The sequence below is a fragment of the Corythoichthys intestinalis genome, chromosome 7 (genome assembly GCF_030265065.1).
Source record: "Corythoichthys intestinalis isolate RoL2023-P3 chromosome 7, ASM3026506v1, whole genome shotgun sequence".
Taxonomy (NCBI): domain Eukaryota; kingdom Metazoa; phylum Chordata; class Actinopteri; order Syngnathiformes; family Syngnathidae; genus Corythoichthys; species Corythoichthys intestinalis.
In genome coordinates, this window is record NC_080401.1 from 9,597,191 (window position 1) to 9,616,781 (window position 19,591).

At 39.0% G+C, this 19,591-nt stretch overlaps 1 protein-coding gene across 1 annotated transcript in view; it reads right to left on the reverse strand.

Moving 5' to 3' along the window:
- Window positions 1-7,449, reverse strand: part of aspm (assembly factor for spindle microtubules) — a 52,407-nt gene extending 44,958 nt beyond the window's left edge. The window contains exons 1-3 of the mRNA XM_057841789.1: window positions 6,987-7,449; window positions 2,953-3,096; window positions 341-1,814 (exon numbers count right to left, since the gene is read on the reverse strand). Coding sequence (XP_057697772.1) covers window positions 341-1,814; window positions 2,953-3,096; window positions 6,987-7,268 — 1,900 coding nt within the window. The 5' untranslated portion in view covers window positions 7,269-7,449. The remainder of the gene's footprint in view (window positions 1-340; window positions 1,815-2,952; window positions 3,097-6,986) is intronic.
- Window positions 7,450-19,591: the final 12,142 nt, after the last annotated feature.

The following is a 19,591-nucleotide window of genomic DNA, read 5'->3' on the forward strand; positions in this document are numbered from 1 at the left end:
CCACAGGTGGTGAGCCCATGGGAAGAGGAACCCACGTGGCCTTTTCGGGCTGTGCCCGGCTGGGCCCCATGGGGACAGGCCCAGCCACCAGACGCTTGCCTTCGAACCCCACCTCCAGGCCTGGCTCCAGAGGGGGGCCCCGTTAACTCGCGTCCGGACAAGGGAAACTTGAGTCCATTTATATTATTCATCATAAGGGGTCTTTATAAGGCATTCTTTGTCTTGCCCCTCACCTAAAAAGAAATCACTTCTATCAATTTGTATTTTCCCTACTTGGGCCTAATCATTCACTAAGTAAGTATGCACTAAAAAAGTGAATGTGAAATTGCAAATTACATACCATTTACTTTGACTGGCTGCCTCTGTGATGTAGTCTTTTCCTCTGCTGATTCGATGTGCTCACTTTTCCAAGAGACCATTTTGGTCATCTTAACTGGATTGTTTTTTTCACCATGGCCAATCGTCATAACTCCTCTCAAACACTCTTCATGCTTTCTCTTCCTGCTATCTGTCACCATGTGAACAGGAAACAACTCCTCCTGGGTGGATTGATTGGCTGGGATCAGCTGAGGAGGAATATCTGTTTTCTGAGCTGGTACGGTGAGGAGAGGATTTGATGTGTTGCTGCAGTGAAGTGGAGAAGACTGGCCCAGGTGTAACGGGGAGGAGCTTGTGAATGTCATGGGAGGGCTATTGGAAGGTGATGAAGTGGAGACACTCCAGTGAGCACTACTTGGAGGAGAGCTTACATGTGTATTGATGAACATTTGAGCATCATCTAGCCTTAGCGTTGGTCCGTCTTTGAAGTCGTCGCAGAGAGAACCAACCCGCTCAGACCCCTCTGTTTTTATGTCTAGTTCTATTACAGGGAGGTTGGGAGTACCTGGTCCATGCTCAGACTGGCTGCTATCTTCTAATAACTCCAGTGTTTTCTCCAACAGTCGACGCCTTGACTTTTTAATTTTTTGCCCACTTCCGCAACTTGTCACAAGTGCTTTGTTTTTTATCACTGTTTCACAGTTAAAAGACATTTTTTTAGGTTTGTCTAAAGGCTTTTCAACCTTTGGAACATCAACATTTTTTCTTACAAAGAATGTAAGTCTGGACTCTGTGGAATCAGAGAGTTCTGGGCTATCAGGGCATGCTTTGAAATGATCATGATCTTCACTTTTAAATTCCAAAGAATCAGAAAACTCGCAACTCGGACTGCTGCTTTTAGAACTGCTGTTGACAAGGGCGAGGTCTGAGTTAATGAGTGTCAGTGCATCATGCAAAGATATCACTGGGCCACTGTGTACAGTGTTCAAGGAAACACAAGCTGTGTGCTCCACAGGCTGAATTTGAGGCATTAGTTTTTTCAACCTTTCTGGTGTCCCAATAGGTGACAAAGTCTTATTGAGCATTTTTGTGAGGTTTTTGTTGTCAACCGTCCCAGGTAAAGAACGTGAACTACCTCTCATCACTGTCTCATTTGTGGCCAACAGAAGAGAACTGCGTCTCTGACCAGGGTGCACATTCTCCTGGTCCACCAAGCAGCTTTGATTTTGAATTGGTTTTAAACACCTTTGCTGCTCTGATTTCAGAGGCTCATCATCAAGGAGAGTATGCTCGCTGATAGATTTATTTCTGCCCGTTTTTACATCATTGAGAGGAGAAAGTGGACCTTGGAGTTTTTCTTGTTCATACGGTGGTTTCCGGGAAACGACTACCGTTTTACTGGCAGCCATCTTGGTCGGTGGCACGATCTTCTTTGCCCTGTAGGGAGATCCTTTTTCACCTCTCTTCTTATTTTTGATAGCATCCCAGAGGCTCTTCTAAATCCAAAGAATAGGGAGAATAAACAGTGAAAAGTTCACTAGTAGTAATCAATTAAATGACAAGAAAACACAACGATCAAGGGAAATCACTAGCGTTGTGTTTGTCAACGATTACTATAACGAAAATATTTCGTCAACGAACAATTTTTTTCACGACGATGACGAGCTAAAAAATGTGGCTTGGGAGACTAATATGTTTGCAATGCGTGAAATTTGAATTTTGTGTGTCAGCTTGCATCGTGTCAGTGTTTGGGTCGTGTCACTCATGTGAGATGTGTTGCCCCTCACTGGAGTTTAGGATCTGTCTCAAGCTAGGCTGCGCTCCATCTTGCTTTTTTGGAAACACAGTAAGATTTGTCTTCTTATTTTGGCAAGAGAGAAGATGCAATGTTGCTTTAGCCTTTAAAAGGTCTGTGCTGAGTGATCATCAGATGCTAAATGTACTTCTAGCATTAGAATGGCAAGCGACCTCTTAAAACACTGCCCAGTCTAAAGCAGAGCCACTTAGCTTTTCTGGTTAGTAAGTCTAGAGGATGTTAAAAAAATAAAACGTGTCCGGGCATTTAACACACAGCCCGTGGCTTCTAGGTACGTTTCACTGAAAATAATGTACTGCTTTTCCTGCAGAGTGGGTATTATTATCACAAAGTTGGCGTTGTACTTCTAGACACTTTACTATGTGCCCGTCTATTTACAGTATGTTCACTCGAAATTGTTGGAAACCTTCATTTATTTTTGGACAAAAACTTTGAATTTTTCAGGCAAAAACATTTTTGAGTAACTGTCGACTAAAACTAGACGAAATTCGTATGAGATTTCGTTGACTAAAAGACTAAAATATGATTAAGAAATGACTGAGAATCCCAAACTTGCTAAATATACTGTTTGTGTTGTCTTTACTGGATGTTAAGTGTAGAATTTGAATGTAAAAAATGATATATTCATCCCATTTTGCATAGCCAAATGCGAAAGGCCTATAGTAAATAGCTCAGCAATGCACTATATGTTTGATCAGGAGTTAAAAATAAGGGGGGTGGGCAATTAATCAGTTTTATTGAGCTGGCCCACTAGCTGGTCTACAATAAAGGCCGTCCCTAGCAATGGCACTAAAATATCCAAGATCAGCACCGCTTACCTTTTTCTTTTTGGAGGCTTCCGCTTTCCCCAGCAAAACTGCCTGGTGCTTGAGGACCCCATTGGCGCTGAAGATGATCAGCTCTCTGATTCCACCCTCTTCTGTTGGAGTCCAGCTGATGGTCAGGCTAAATGAGTCCTGGGGCTGCATCCAACATTTTGAATAATTGAGTTAGAGGCTCCATGAAAATTAAAATCAGGTGTCCTGCATACTGCCATGACCAAGGCTGACAAGACCAAAACAGATAAGACTTTAAATTGTGGTCTCAAGACCAAAACCAGGCCTCATAGTTCCAACACTGCATGTGACAATTTGATTTGGTGACTTCATCAAAATTGGCCCTCTGGCAGTGAATATTGCCTTTAGTTTACGATGTCAGGAATAGAGCTATTGTATTTTACACGTTAATTATTGTGGTTGTGTGTAGGCCTGTTACAAGAATTCCTATAACTTATCGTACGATATATATATATAAAATCACCACCAATTGTTTCTACAATATTGACTCATCGCCCGATCAGCCTGATGCTCACTCATCGAACGCAATTTCGTTGTCATCTTGTATGTCAAATTTGTCAGTGACAATAAAGCTCTCTGTCTGTCTGTCCTTTATAAATGACATGTCGTCAGGGCGAGCTTTTTGAGCTTAAGATTGCACATTAAAAATTTGGTCTCTGGTCAGCCGTTATATTTTTAATGAAATATAACATGGTTCTGATGGAAACTGCAAAGTTTGAAAGCTTTTGAACACTCCCTCAAACAAAGTCTGATGTTGATGGTTTCCAAGCATTTGAGCAAACTGCAGCAATATGCACAAAGGAAAATTGCACATAATGTGCATTACAATACAAAATGTTGAATTTTTCACTGCATCCTAAAACAATGAGCTATCTTAAAAATTATAATTTGTATGAAATTGAAATGAATGTTTAAATAAATAAATACATAAATAAATAAACAAGAATTGGAAAAAAATGGAAATTAATAAATATCAAAATAAATATAATGATAGTGTGCTACTTAGCCCAAGTTAAGCTGGTCTACAGCAACTGCGAACGAACGAATTATACAATATAAAATACAGTAATTCAATGAGTGTCATTATGATCGTAAGAACAAATGAGCAGAAACAGTTTGTTTTCCTGACTAAGCTGTCAGGGCAAGTTTTAAAGTCCTGTAGTCAGGTGAAATATCTTGGTCATACAGCATCAGACATGCTAACCGACAATGAGGACATATTTCGACAGTGTCGTTCACTATATGTCCAAGCCACTGTTCTACCTCGGAAATTTGGTCAGTGCACTGATGAGGTCAAGCTGGCATTGTTCAAAGCCTATTGTACACCACTTTACACTGTGCATCTGTGGTCAAATTATAATGAAGCAAGTTTTCAGAGACTGCAAGTGGCATACTAGGAATCTCTGAAAATCAGCGCCTCAGAAATGTTGGAACTACTCGGATGAATACTCTCCAGTCCGTTGTAAGTATGTTGATGTTTAATTTCGTTTGTATGGTCTAAAAATGTGGTCGCCTTGGGCCTGACTAAGATTTTGCACAGTTCTACGCGCTGCGTGTTACTGTTCTAGAAGCACTGGTATACTAGTAGGTGCCTTTTTAAAAGTGGGTCGCTAGAAGACCCAGTGCCGTCTATAATTTTTTAACATTTTCCTTGTATTGTGTTCTTGTAAGTTGGACCTAGAGACTTAATTTTAAAAAATCCATTTATTTAACTGTGCATTTACTTTTTTCCCCCCACTCCTGGTCCTTCATGATGACGGTTTAAAAAAAATAAATAAAAAAATAAAATAAAATAAAATAAAATAAATAAAAAAAAGAAGAAGAAGAAACGCCACATGGATGCTTAGCAAGCTCTGTATGACCTTGCAAACTACACAAATAACTTAACAAACACAGCGTAAATTACAATGTGCAACATAAGGAATTCAGTCAAAGTGAAATCAGACACAAAAAAATACATGTTTTGCCCTCGGTGGGCAATGTGGTAGATACAGTGCCTTGCAAAAGTATTCGGCCCCCTTGAACCTTGCAACCTTTCGCCACATTTCAGGCTTCAAACATAAAGATATGAAATTTAATTTTTTTGTCAAGAATCAACAACAAGTGGGACACAATCGTGAAGTGGAACAACATTTATTGGATAATTTAAACTTTTTTAACAAATAAAAAACTGAAAAGTGGGGCGTGCAATATTATTCGGCCCCTTTACTTTCAGTGCAGCAAACTCACTCCAGAAGTTCAGTGAGGATCTCTGAATGATCCAATGTTGTCCTAAATGACCGATGATGATAAATAGAATCCACTTGTGTGTAATCAAGTCTCTGTATAAATGCACCTGCTCTGTGATAGTCTCAGGGTTCTGTTTAAAGTGCAGAGAGCATTATGAAAACCAAGGAACACACCAGGCAGGTCCGAGATACTGTTGTGGAGAAGTTTAAAGCCGGATTTGGATACAAAAAGATTTCCCAAGCTTTAAACATCTCAAGGAGCACTGTGCAAGCCATCATATTGAAATGGAAGGAGCATCAGACCACTGCAAATCTACCAAGACCCGGCCGTCCTTCCAAACTTTCTTCTCAAACAAGGAGAAAACTGATCAGAGATGCAGCCAAGAGGCCCATGATCACTCTGGATGAACTGCAGAGATCTACAGCTGAGGTGGGAGAGTCTGTCCATAGGACAGCAATCAGTCGTACATTGCACAAATCTGGCCTTTATGGAAGAGTGGCAAGAAGAAAGCCATTTCTCAAAGATATCCATAAAAAGTCTCGTTTAAAGTTTGCCACAAGCCACCTGGGAGACACACCAAACATGTGGAAGAAGGTGCTCTGGTCAGATGAAACCAAAATTGAACTTTTTGGCCACAATGCAAAACGATATGTTTGGCGTAAAAGCAACACAGCTCATCACCCTGAACACACCATCCCCACTGTCAAACACGGTGGTGGCAGCATCATGGTTTGGGCCTGCTTTTCTTCAGCAGGGACAGGGAAGATGGTTAAAATTGACGGGAAGATGGATGCAGCCAAATACAGGAACATTCTGGAAGAAAACCTGTTAGTATCTGCAAAAGACCTGAGACTGGGACGGAGATTTATCTTCCAACAGGACAATGATCCAAAACATAAAGCCAAATCTACAATGGAATGGTTCAAAAATAAACGTATCCAGGTGTTAGAATGGCCAAGTCAAAGTCCAGACCTGAATCCAATCGAGAATCTGTGGAAAGAGCTGAAGACTGCTTTCACAAACACTCTCCATCCAACCTCACTGAGCTCGAGCTGTTTTGCAAGGAAGAATGGGCAAGGATGTCAGTCTCTCGATGTGCAAAACTGATAGAAACATACCCCAAGCGACTTGCAGCTGTAATTGGAGCAAAAGGTGGCGCTATAAAGTATTAACGCAAGGGGGCCGAATAATATTGCACGCCCCAATTTTCAGTTTTTTATTTGTTAAAAAAGTTTAAATTATCCAATAAATGTTGTTCCACTTCACGACTGTGTCCCACTTGTTGTTGATTCTTGACAAAAAAATTAAATTTCATATCTTTATGTTTGAAGCCTGAAATGTGGTGAAAGGTTGCAAGATTCAAGGGGGCCGAATACTTTTGCAAGGCACTGTATATGCTTTAGTACTATTCTACAAGGAGCTGTATCAAATGGGCAACCAAATCCCAATAGAATATTGCTTTCATAAGTTACTAAATGTTGAAATGCATTTATCTACTTATTTTTTTAATGTATGAACCTCCAATGGTAAATGGTGTTATACTTGCATAGCGCTAAACATAACATACGCACAACCACAGATGGAGTATTTCACACTGCCCTGTTGCACAGGAAAACGGTCCAGCATAAAAAGAAATACTGATCCACCATTTTCCTATTTCGTTAAACCACACACTTAAAAAAGAACAAGAACAAATTCCCCGGCGATTGTCAATTTTAAGAATCATGGTGAATAGTTTTATTTTTAAAACAATATTGATAAATAAAAATCTACAAGGAGAAGCATACCTGGATTGTGAATGTGTTGGTGTCCACAGAAAAGCCTTTGCTTGATGGGATTCTGACAACAGTCACCACTGCCTCCGTCTCGCTGGTGGGATTTTCAATGCGTAGAATGGTAGACTTCGAGGTGCCTGTTTTCACTGTCCCAAAAGATACAAATGGTGCCTTGGAAAACAGAACAAGGCTCAAAACAGCAACGTTTTCCTTGTCAGTTTTGTCGCCATTCCTGGTTGGACTGAATTCCATAAAGCCCCGTTGTCCGGAAGCTGTCGATAAAACTCCAGACATCTTAAGTTTGACTAATCGTAACGCAAACTACATTCTAACCAGTTTGTTGGTTCGCAAAATAAGCCAAAAGTTACGCCTTACAATCGACTACGACTCGAGCTATAAACCAAATGTTTCAAGCTTTCAACACAGTACACAAACTACCTCGCAGTTATATTTTTCAAATTCACCCATGTGTTCAGACAACCAATGATAAGTGAGGAGTGACCGCCTTCTCGACCAATAGTAACCGACTTTTGATCAAATCGAATGGCGTAAACAACAGTCCACCAATTAGAAAGCATCTACTTTAAAACTGTCACTGAAGCCACGCCCAAGACTCTAAACCAGTACTTCTCAAATAGTGGGGCGCGCCCAGTAGTGACGAGATTTGTCGTTCACTTGAGTAAACGAATCCATTCCGGTTCGTTCAGTAAAAAGATTCGTTCAAACAAATCGTTCAACGAATCGTTCGCCCCCCCCATCTCCCTCCCCGCCCAAACGAATCGTTCGGTTACTGAACGGGAAGTGACGTTGACGAACGAATCACCAAAGACCGCTTCGCAGTGTAACTGAACGGGAAGTGACATTGCTTGGTCCCTCCCTCTCTTCCACATTGACCACTCGTCGTAGTTTCAGAAATGAGTGACAGGCGGTATCATTCTGCTTTCACAGACAGCCTCGTCTCCCTCCTGCTGCTGCAAAAGCGAGGGAGAACTTCCGCGTCGTCTGTTCTAGTTCTATGGGCTCAAAGTCATGGCTCGTGCTTGCATTTCGATTTAGGACACGGTTAAACATTTTCCTTTTGTGAGGGGAGTAGGGGGCGGGGGCGCACGGACTTTCTTTTAGCAGGTTCTTGATCACACATACAATCACATATACAGCATGTTTGCTGTCACGAAAATAAAAATACATCGAAAGTTTAATTTCTGAATATGGAACGACCAACACATCATATTTACATCTCGCTCTGTTGTACGTTTGTTTTTTTAGTATTAAGATGATCGTGTTGAATTTTTGCACTGGTATTAATAAATAAAATAAACTGGTCAGCTCCCCTGTCGTCCCCGCATCTCAGATCGTCAAATGCTGACGAGAAATAATTGTTAGTTCTTTACGATGTCGCCTTTCTACTCTCATTAGTCTGTTAAGAAAAATGTAGACATATTGCGACATCTCCCGTGTCTGCGTGCGTTGTTTTGGGCGCTTGAGTAGCACATGATGGACGGATTGACATAATTTGTCAAACCAACCAACACCTGACGCGAAAAAAAAAAAAAAAAAACACTCGGATAAAAATTACATGTATATAAAGTTTCATTGCAAATCAGTATTATGGTGATCATATTGTTTTTTTGCACTGGTATTAATAAATAAAATAATCCGGTCAGCTCCCCTGTCGTCCCCGCATCTCAGATCGTCAAATGCTGACGAGAAATAATTGTTAGCTCTTTACGATGTCGCCTTTCTACTCTCATTAGTCTGTTAAGAAAAATGTAGACATATTGCGACATCTCCCGTGTCCGCGTGCTTTGTTTTGGGCGCTTGAGTAGCACATGATGGACGGATTGACATAATTTGTCAAACCAACCAACACCTGACGCGAAAAAAAAAAAAAAACACTCGGAAAAAAATTACATGTATATACAGTTTCATTGCAAATCAGTATTATGGTGATCATATTGTTTTTTTGCACTGGTATTAATAAATAAAATAATCCGGTCAGCTCCCCTGTCGTCCCCGCATCTCAGATCGTCAAATGCTGACGAGAAATAATTGTTAGCTCTTTACGATGTCGCCTTTCTACTCTCATTAGTCTGTTAAGAAAAATGTAGACATATTGCGACATCTCCCGTGTCTGCGTGCGTTGTTTTGGGCGCTTGAGTAGCACATGATGGACGGATTGACATTTTGTCAAACCAACCAACACCCGACACGCTGACACGAAAAAAAAAAATAAAACACTCGGGAAAAAATTGACATGTATATACAGTTTCATTGCAAATCAGTATTATGGTGATCATACTAAATATTTTTTTCTGTGCACATATGAGGTAAATATCGCTGCCATGAAGCCTCCATATAGTGACAGTTCTCTGCCCGCTTCACTGCCGTCACGCGACCGCAGCTCAGTTTTTGCTTGCCTCGTAGCTACCCGTGTTTTAAATTACTGTAAATTTGATAGTATGTCGTCATAGGCAGTCACGAGTTTGTTGAGAAAAGTACTACTCTAAACAATGCTCGCTAGATTTGTGTGGTGTTTTTGTCTGTTTGAGCAGCATTTGATAGGCTCCACGTTAACAAATATGTGACAAAGTCATTTCCTTTCATTTTCTGATTCGTTCACCGCATAGTCATTACTGGAAAAACAAGTTAGCAGCAAGCTAGGTCAGGAACCGGAGGACCGAGTCACTGAACGGGAAGTGACAAAACTCAGTCTTGCCCCCCCTGCCTGCACGCTGGCTGCTTATTGGCCACACGTGGACGTGAGTGACAAACGCCCTGATTCTGTTTCCGCTCCCTCCCCTGCGCACGATGAGGCTGGCGTCTGATTGGTCGTGTGCGATGTCAGAAGACGCTGCCGCTTGCTCAACGCCCTCCCACGCAGCGAACAAGCACCACCTTCATAGAACGAATCAGTGCAGATGATGATTAGTTCGGTCTCGTTCACCAAAACAATTCGTTCAAAAAGAACGAATCGTTCGCGACCGATACAACACTAGCGCCCAGGGGGGCGCAGAGCGATGCCAGGGGTGGCGCGTGTGACCTCGGGGAACATGCTTTATTATTATTATTATTATTTATTTTTATTTTTTTTGCCGTACTAGAATAAAGTGTACTTGCACATCCACTCAGTGGGTGGCAGTGGCGCTCTCATTTTCAAAGTGCGCGCAGTATTTTTGAAGTAAGCAAGAGCGCACGGAAGAGACTCATAAATGAAGAGCTGGAGAACTGTGCACCGTTTTCGAAAAACGTCTCACGCAGCGACCCACTGTCTTCTCTGGTTCTCACGTGTCCGCCCGAAAAGTGCCATTTTCGGCTTGGGATCGTCACGACGACCGCCCTCACCTACGGTTCTCCCTCGGCCGCCGAGATTGCGCTTTTTTTCGGGCCGTTTGGCTTTTGGCTTTGACATTTAACACAGTGGTAGACGAGGAAAGACCACTGTTTACTGTGTCTAAAAATGATTATAGCGGACAGCCGGAAGCCAAATCAATTAAAACGCCACTTAAAGACATTAGACCCCAATCTCATTGATAAGCTGCTTGGTTGTTTTTCAGCGAAAACGTGCCGAATATTGCCAATAATCGTCCCGCTTTGTCAGTGTTATATCAGTAAACCAGTGAGCACTGTTAGCAGTGCAATATACCCTACATCATTGCAAACTGGAGGTGATACTAGGAGCAGCGAAAATAAAAACTGTCCTTCTGTCCAAAGACACTTTTTTCCCTTCTTCTATTCAGTTTTGTTTTTTCGGTCAAATTTTTTGGCATATTGTCCTCATGAGTTAATGTTTCTAATCAATTTGAATTTGTTAGTATTTACTGATTTTATTTTTCAGTATCAAATGGTCAAAAATGTACCTTGAGTGTATTTTTACAGTTTGGATGTGACTTTTAATTCAGGCAAATTGATGCGTGTTAAGTCTTTTCTGCTACAAACAAAACAATGTTAATAAAGTTATACTTTATAAGTTGATCTCTGTTATTTTCTCTAATAGAAAAAAAAGGATACAGTGTGAGGCAGAGGTGTACTTATAATAGTAATGGACAAATGATACTATTTACAGTGGCGGCAGAGTTTACGCGAAACATTTACGTCTTCCTTGGGGGGGCGTAACAGAAAATAATTGAGAAGCACTGCTCTAAACTATTAACCCTAAGCATTAGCAAGCACTGACTCGGTAACTCCCCTTAACGGCGCTAGACGTCCAATCCCGTCTATCATCTTCAATGACAGTAAAAAATAAGCAGTGGTAGATGAAGTACTCACATTTTTTGACATTCGTAAAAGTATAGATATAGATGCAAAAATACGTAAGTACAAGTACAAATATTTAAGAAAAAAGTTGACTCAAGAAAAAAGTACAAAAGTACTTGCTTTATTTAAAATGCACAAGTAAAAAGTAAAAGTGTTTTCTACAGATACAAAAATAGTATATATAGGGGTGAAAGTGGACCGGAACGAGCCGGATCTCCGTGCCGGCATGAGTTTTCGACCCGGAACACCGTTCCGACGGTACTTTGATCCCGAAAATATGACGGCAACTGTCAAAATCCTATGTGTGATGGTTTGTTTAAAGTATTGTATTTTGTCAAATGATGCCCTCTGGTGGCGGAGTTGGGTGTGCCTGAACTCTTGGCTTTTATGACTGAGAAGCAGATGTTTCTGACATGGCTAAGGGACAGCTACTTACTCTGGTTCGGCCCACTTGAAGCTGGAAGTTGTTTCAGTTGATGTATGTTGGTGTTGGCATTTGTAGTTAAGTTTGGAGACATACTGTTTGCTTGGTTATGTTTAGCGATTTGCTATGAGAGAAGTGTGAATACGTTAGCATTCATAGCATCTAAGCTAGTGGACTTTATTATGCAGACTGGACTGAACTTATTTACAAAATGTACATATTGACCGTACTGGAGGAACGTATGATCACCAATTGTTTTGTGTAAAATGTTTACTGTTAATATGTGTGTCCTTTTGAACATGAGTGCATGTATGTGTTGCAGCTTTGATTCGTCAAAAATGAAGAAGTAAAAGCTTCAAATTAAAAAAAAATCCACTATTGCCTCATTTTGCTGTCTGTCAACCTAAACAAATTCACGTTTAGTGAGGACAGAACAATATGTATTAAAAAAATTTTTAAAAAATAAAATAAAAAAAAACACTTGGTGAATTGGTGCAATATAAAAGAGCAATGCAACAGAAAATTGATCAGCTCTTTACGAGAAAGGAAAGAGTTGAAGAGGCTTGTTTATTTGATCTGCTGTCCATAATTTATTTAGACTCATCAAGTTTCATTGTAAATTCTCACTGAACGTAAAAGAAGTATAAATGAACATGTGTGGAACTATGTACTTAGTAAAAACAGGTGAAATAACTAAAAACATGTATAATATTCTTTTATCTTCGAAGTAGCCTCCTTTTGCTCCGATTAGTTATTGTACACTCTTGCTATTCTCTTGATGAGCTTCAAGAAGGAGTCACCTAGAATGGTATTTGACTTCACAGGTATGCCTTTTCTGGGTTGGTTAGTGGAATTTATTGCTTTACCAGTGGGGTAGGGACCTTAATTTGTGATGCGTTGAATGAGGTGTGTCTTTTGGCCTGTACTGCATGTTAGTTATATCTTTATTAAAAGAAAAGAAAAGTAAACATTTGCATTAACTTCAATTTCAATACATTCAATGTTCTTAACTAGTTAAAATTGAGGATTTGCATTTTGGAAATGTGTGTGTGGGGGGGGGGGGGGTTAGACAGAGGTTGTGGTTACTTCTGTTTTTGTTGGCTTATTTTGCAAATCATTGAAAAAATATTACGGTATTTTGAATGAAAATGATTTTTTGTTTGTATGTGGTATAAGAATAATTGTGCCAAAAGCAGTTTTATCTGCATTTCAGTGGTTTGAGGAGGTTTAATAAATAAATAAAATTCTGGCTCCGTGGCGACCTTCTTGACAGGGAGTTCCGGCAAGAAATTCTAACCACTTCACCCCTGAGTATATACATATATTTATATTTATATATGGCGGAAAACACAGGCAAGACTGAAAAAGCAGTTTCTGCTCATGCAACCCTCTATAACAGGGGTCAGGAACCTATGGCTCGCGAGCCAGATATGGCTCTTTTGACGGCTGCATCTGGCTCGCAGACAAATCTTCAATTTAAAAAAAAAAAAAAAGTTTCGTTATGTAATGAGAGGGCGCTAGAACCTCGGGGAAATCGGGCGGGCGTAAGGGCCACAGGGGAAGCGTTAAAGTTAGAAACCAGTAAGGGGCGCTCACATTTTTTCCTTTGGCAAGCCAGTGATCAGGCGACATTCGGGACAGGTGTGGCAGTGGAGAACGCAAAAGTCTGATGATGCATCTGGCAGTTGGTTTAAATAATAGCTATGCATCCGCAGCGTGGTGCAGACAGAGATGAAATGCTTCAGTCTGTTGTTAGACATTTAATTTTGTTTTATTTCCATTTTTCTTGTACAGCTAAAACAAGATAAAAACAACAACGTCCGTCTCGCATTGCTGCACACAGACGGCTCATTTCTTATTCGCTCTAAAATGCTAATTCTTATATAATTATAATAATAAACACATTTTTTTTGTGTGTCATTGAACTTCTGCATTTTAGACACTAGTAGCATTCACTCGTCGTCCGCGCGCCATTACAAACACATCTGCAGTCGTACATAAACATACTTAAAGATCAACATATTTCTGAACTATATTAATACACAATACATATCACAACCATCCTAAAATAAAGCAATCCGCTAACATACACAGTCAAATTATACTCTTTTTCTCACCTGAAACAAGAAAAAAAAAAATACTTTTAACAACGTCCATCTCGCATTGCTGCACAGACGGCTCTTTTCTTATTCGCTCTCACATGCGGACAGTTATTGCCTATGCACGCCAAGAAGCCAACACTGCCCCCTACTGGTTTAAAACCATAAGTACAACAGTCTTTTTAGACTCAAACTTGTGTATTTTGCACAAACACAACGAAATAAGATTAAACATTTTAAACATAGGTTGAATCGTTCTGTGGACACAACAAAATATTAAAATAACTATTGTAATATTATTTAATTATTATTTAAAAAGAATTCAGAGACTTCAAACTTTCAAAGTGTTGAAATTACATAAAATGCACATATTTCTTGTATTTTTAGTTTTAAACATATTGTATGGCTCTCACAGAATTACTTTTAAAAATATGTGGTGTTCATGGCTCTCTCGGCCAAAAGGTTCCCGACCCCTGCTCTATAAGATAAACTGCTGTATTTTAAGCCAAAAAAACTGTTGTGTTTGATAGAACAAAATGTTTATATGGTGCCATAGCAGATTCATGGCCCAATAAGCCCCCGATCTATTTCGAATTTGTCCCTTTTACCTTGGAAACCCCCGTTTACAGACGTCGCGCAACCGCCTTTGTTTCAACCCAGCCATAAAAAGAAGGTAAGTAATTATATTTATTATTCAAAATGTCTGTCATTTTTAGCTTCAATAATCGATGTCCCATATTTCGTTTAAAAAAAAAAAACTTTAAAAAATTATTCACTTGCAGATTTCAAACTTTTAAACAAATTAAGTCACAACAATGACAAAAATGCTGTCTGTAAAAAAGTCACAGATATCTACCTCATAACAATCGCTTAATTATATATTTTTTTTGTTACTGTCGCATTTCCCCCAATATGTTAGAAGATAAATAATTGATCCAAACAAAGAAAGTTGGAAAAAAACAACAACAAAAAAACGTTTAAAAGGGTAAATAAATAAAAAAGAAAATCTCAACCACTCCTTGATGTCTGCGATTTCTGCATCGCGACCATTGTTATATCACTATGTTTCACCCATGAAATCGCCCAAAAATCCGGCTGTAGCCATTCACAGCTGTGTCTCAACACCCGGTGATACATGCTACATGGAGTTTTTGGATTGAAAAGAGGTAAGTACGTAATAACATCTCGCTAAAATTGTGGAGTCTTTAATTCTGCTCTCGCGTGCTCTCACCTCCAGTTAGGGTTTTGCTGTTTTAAAAAAATGTTTTTTTTCAAAATGCCCTCCCGTTCAAAATTTTTCTTTCCCCAGAAAATTGAGATGTTAAGCTTTCCAATGATGTATCACACATGCATATAGGACAACTTTAAAATTTGGCCAAATTGGGGGTCTCAGACCGGAACTTCAAGTCAACTGAGTGTTTTCCGCCGTATATATATATATATATGTATATATACATATATATATATATATATATATATATATATATATATATATATATATATATATATTAGGGCTGTCAAAATTATCGCGTTAACGGGCGTTAATTAATTTTTTAAATTAATCACGTTAAAATATTTGACGCAAATAACGCACTAGGCCCGCTCAGACAGATTTAAATGTCAGTACAGTGAAAGGCCAACTTGTTAATTGTGTTTTATGGAGTTTTTCCGCCCTCTGCTGGCGCTTGGGTGTGACTTGCATTTGTTATGTGGCGTAATGTCGCCCTCCGTTGGCGATTCAGTGCAGCTGATTATTTGGGTTTCGGCGCGCTTTTCTGACGTGATTATATGTCGACGCGAACTCACACGAATAGACAGTGCTATTCAGACCAGCTAACGTCCGCATCCAGTATTCAGTGGCAGTTCTCATAGCCCCATCACACTGTTTGTGTCTAATACATGCATCGCTTGTGAGTTATATTCCTCCTTTGTTTATATTCATGAGCATTAGATAGTTATTGATGATGTGTATTTGAATTTGTTCACATATATGGTGAAATGCAGTTACATTGTTAGATGCTTGTGAGCTAATTGGCTAGTGCTACTGCTCAAATGGACACGTGTGTGTACATTTTGTGTTATTTTGTGATTTATGCAAGTTATTGACACATTGCCTTGTTATTTTCAGTTTTACAAAAATACAAGAAACGTGCTCCTGTCAAAAAGAGATGACTTCAGTAAAGCCCATGCAACTTTGCCACACCGTCTGATTTCTTTTTGGAACTTATGTTCGCTGTCAATTTGTGTACTCACACACATTGAGGACAGAATAGGGCTACTAGCTTATTTTTTGATTGAAAATTTTACAAATTTTATTAAAACGAAAACATTAAGAGGCGTTTTAATATAACATTTCTATAACTTGTACTAATATTCATCTTTTAAGAACTACAAGTCTTTCTATCCATGGATCACTTTAACACAGGGGTGGGCAAACCTGTCCTCGAGGGCCGCAGTGGGTCCTGGTCTTTGTTCCAACTGACCCAGCACAGATAGTTTAACCAATGCGGTTTCAGCAGAAATGAGAAGCACCTGACTGCAATCGACTGATTGCACTTGTAAAACAGCAGATTGGTGAAAAGGTGTCCTCTTAATGGGTTGCAACAAAAACCCGCACCCACTGCGGCCCTTTGTGGAATTAATTGCCCACCCTGCTTTAACAGAATGTTAATAATGTTAATGCCATCTTGTTGATTTATTGTTATAATAAACAAATACAGTCCTTATGTACCGTATGTTGAATGTATATATCCATCTTGTCTTATCTTTCCATTCCAACAATAATTTACAGAAAAATATGGCATATTTTATAGATGGTTTGAATTGCGATTAATTGCGATTAATTACGATTAATTAATTTTTAAGCTGTAATTAACTCGATTAAAAATTTTAATCGTTTGACAGCCCTAATATATATATATATATATATATATATATATATATATATATATATATATATATATATATATATACACTATTACAATTTTTTATTTCAAATAGACATACATATAGGGATCTGAGTCAGAGTATCAGAAAATTCATTGACAGCTCAGTTTTACTTAAAACTGTATAGGGATTATAATATTTTTGTCCTGGGAATGTTTTTTCTACATAGTGCAAAGTTTTGAAGGTTAAATCTGTTTGACCTCAAGTTTGGTTGTTTCTGAAAGCCCCTGAAACCTATCAAAAACAGCAATTCTATTAATCTAATTTTTGCATAGTTTTGAAGTTTAAACCTGTTTTCCCTCAAGTTTGGTTGTTTCTGGAAGCCCCTGAAACCAATCAAAAACAGCAATGCTATTAACGTAATTTGAGTAATAGCGCACCGCACGAATGCTATTTTTAGACAGTGACGTTGCCATCGTAATGCGGAAGTGGGACATTATAAACACGCCCTCGCATATAATCCATGTTAATTCTGTTTGTTTTCTCCAGTAATCTTTCAAAAAAGAACATGTTGATCGTACACTGCTGCTATGGAACTTGTAGAAACGACTCTAGACATTATGACATATGAAGGATGTTTTCTTCATACGTTTCCCGAAATCCCCCCAAAAATGTGTAGAATGGATCAACTTGCGCGGACGTCCAAAAGACCAGTTTAAAGCCAGCAAGGTGAAGCCATTCATATTTCATGTGCAGTAAAGATTTTCCTGGGGGCCATGGTGCTACTGAGGACGAAGAGGTAAGCCATTTTGATAATTTTATTTATTTTTTTAGCGTGGCGTTTTGCCGTGCTGCTTCTGTCTGACAATGAATGACCTGAAAAAAAAAATAGTATCTGACTGCCACTGTTACCTTATCTGTTGTAAAAATACAACTTTAGTAAAGGGGAAGTGTAAATAAATTATAGAATTAAGATTTGTTATTAATGAAAACAATAAAAGTGTTCGTTGGCTGTCACTGAGTAGCATTTGCGATCGCTACACAAAAATAGCAATGTTAATTGCCCCCAAGAATGGTCAGAGATGTAAGACAACCAGAGGATATGATATATATGAAAGACAGGGCATATGGTGATGAAGGATTGATTGTTGAAACAGGAGAATGTCATTGTCAGTGGCGTAAGGCAATGCACACAAGAAAAAGGTGTCGATAAAAGAGTTAACTCTGGATCAGGTCGGCTCTTTTTCCCGTCTTTTTCAGCCCTCGACACTCAAACAATCTCTTTAACTGAACATTTGTATGTTCTTCCACATCTTTACCAGTGAATTTGGCACCAGACAGACACAGAATTAGTAGGTTTAGCTCAGTAAACATCTCGTTCGTACACTATTTCCATTCATTTACTATTAGGGACAAACGGGAGGTTGACCCGCCTAGCAACAATTGCTAACGTCATGAATATTAATGAGCAAAAGTAATGTGTTGCTTGCGGTACACCATTGTTTGAAAATGTATTTTTTTTCTCTACGCTTCCTACTCTTTTTGGCAACACCATGATTGAAGTTTTTAAATTATAAAAGTGAAAAACAGTGGGTTAGGCTCAAAGAATCTTTAAACATTGTTTAATAATAATAATAATAAAATCACGAGTAGACAGCGGGGCTTTGCAGCAGTTGGGGATGTGGCCTAAAAGTCATACATTTTGACATTTGAAGGCCTGTCAAGTCGCCACTCAGGTTGTTGTTGTTCTTGTGGACACTAAGTTTGAAGTCTTAACTCCTCCTTTATTCATGGCCTACAGTTTAATTGTGTTAAAAATAGCTAAAATAACAAAACATACTAAAACTAATCTAAACTAATAGCTAAAATATTTAGCATGACCCAGTATCTATCGAGCCCAATTCTTGATTTTTGTGATTCAGGACCGATGAATTAATTGCAAAATTACTGTTTAGAGTTAGCCATTAGAAGGCAGCCTTTGCCAGTAGAGTGCATGCGCACACAACACATGCGGTATCAGTATCTATTTTTTCTGTAGGAAGAGAAGACATTAGGGTTTAATGATTGTTGTATGAAAATTTCACGACCAAAATTTCCAAGAAGCGATGGTGTCGCCACCTTGCCATACTGTCCAAGTTCAAAGTTTGGACAGTTTGATGCTTCTACATTTTAATGCTTCCACAGTGCTGGCCAAAAGTATTGGCACCCCTGCAATTCTGTCAGAAGATGCTCAATTTCTCCCAGAAAATTATTGCAATTACAAATGCTTTGGTAGTAATATCTTCATTTATTTTGCTTGGAATGAAAAAACACAAAATGATTTAAAAATTGTTTCCCCATTCTATTAGCATTTTACGCAAAACTCCAACAATGGGCCAGACAAAAGTATTGGCACCCTTTGAAAAATCATGTGATTCTTCTCTAGTTTGTGCAATTAACAGTACCTGTTACTTACCTGTGGCACATAACAGGTGGTGGCAATAACTAAATCACACTTGCAGCCAGTTAAAATGGACTAAAGTTGACTCAACCTCTGTCCTGTATCCTTGTGTGTACCACATTGAGAATGGAGAAAAGAAAGAAGACCAAATAACTGTCCGAGGACTTTAGAAGCATAATTGCGAGGAAGCATGGACAAACTCAAGACCCGACCCCGGACTAAGCGGAAGATAATGGATGGATGGATGGCATTGTAGGAAACTCATCGATGGATACCGAAAACGGTTGTTCGCAGTTATTTTGTCTAAAGTAAAGGTTGTGCTACCAAGTATTAGGCTGAGGGTGCCAATACTTTTGTCCGGCCCATTTTTTCAGTTTTGAGTAAAATGATCATGATTTTAATTTTTCTTTTCATTCTCTTGTGTTTTTTCATTGCAAGCAAAATAAATGAACATATCACTACCAATGCATTTGTACTTTCAATAATTTTCTGCGAGAAATTGAGCATTATCTGA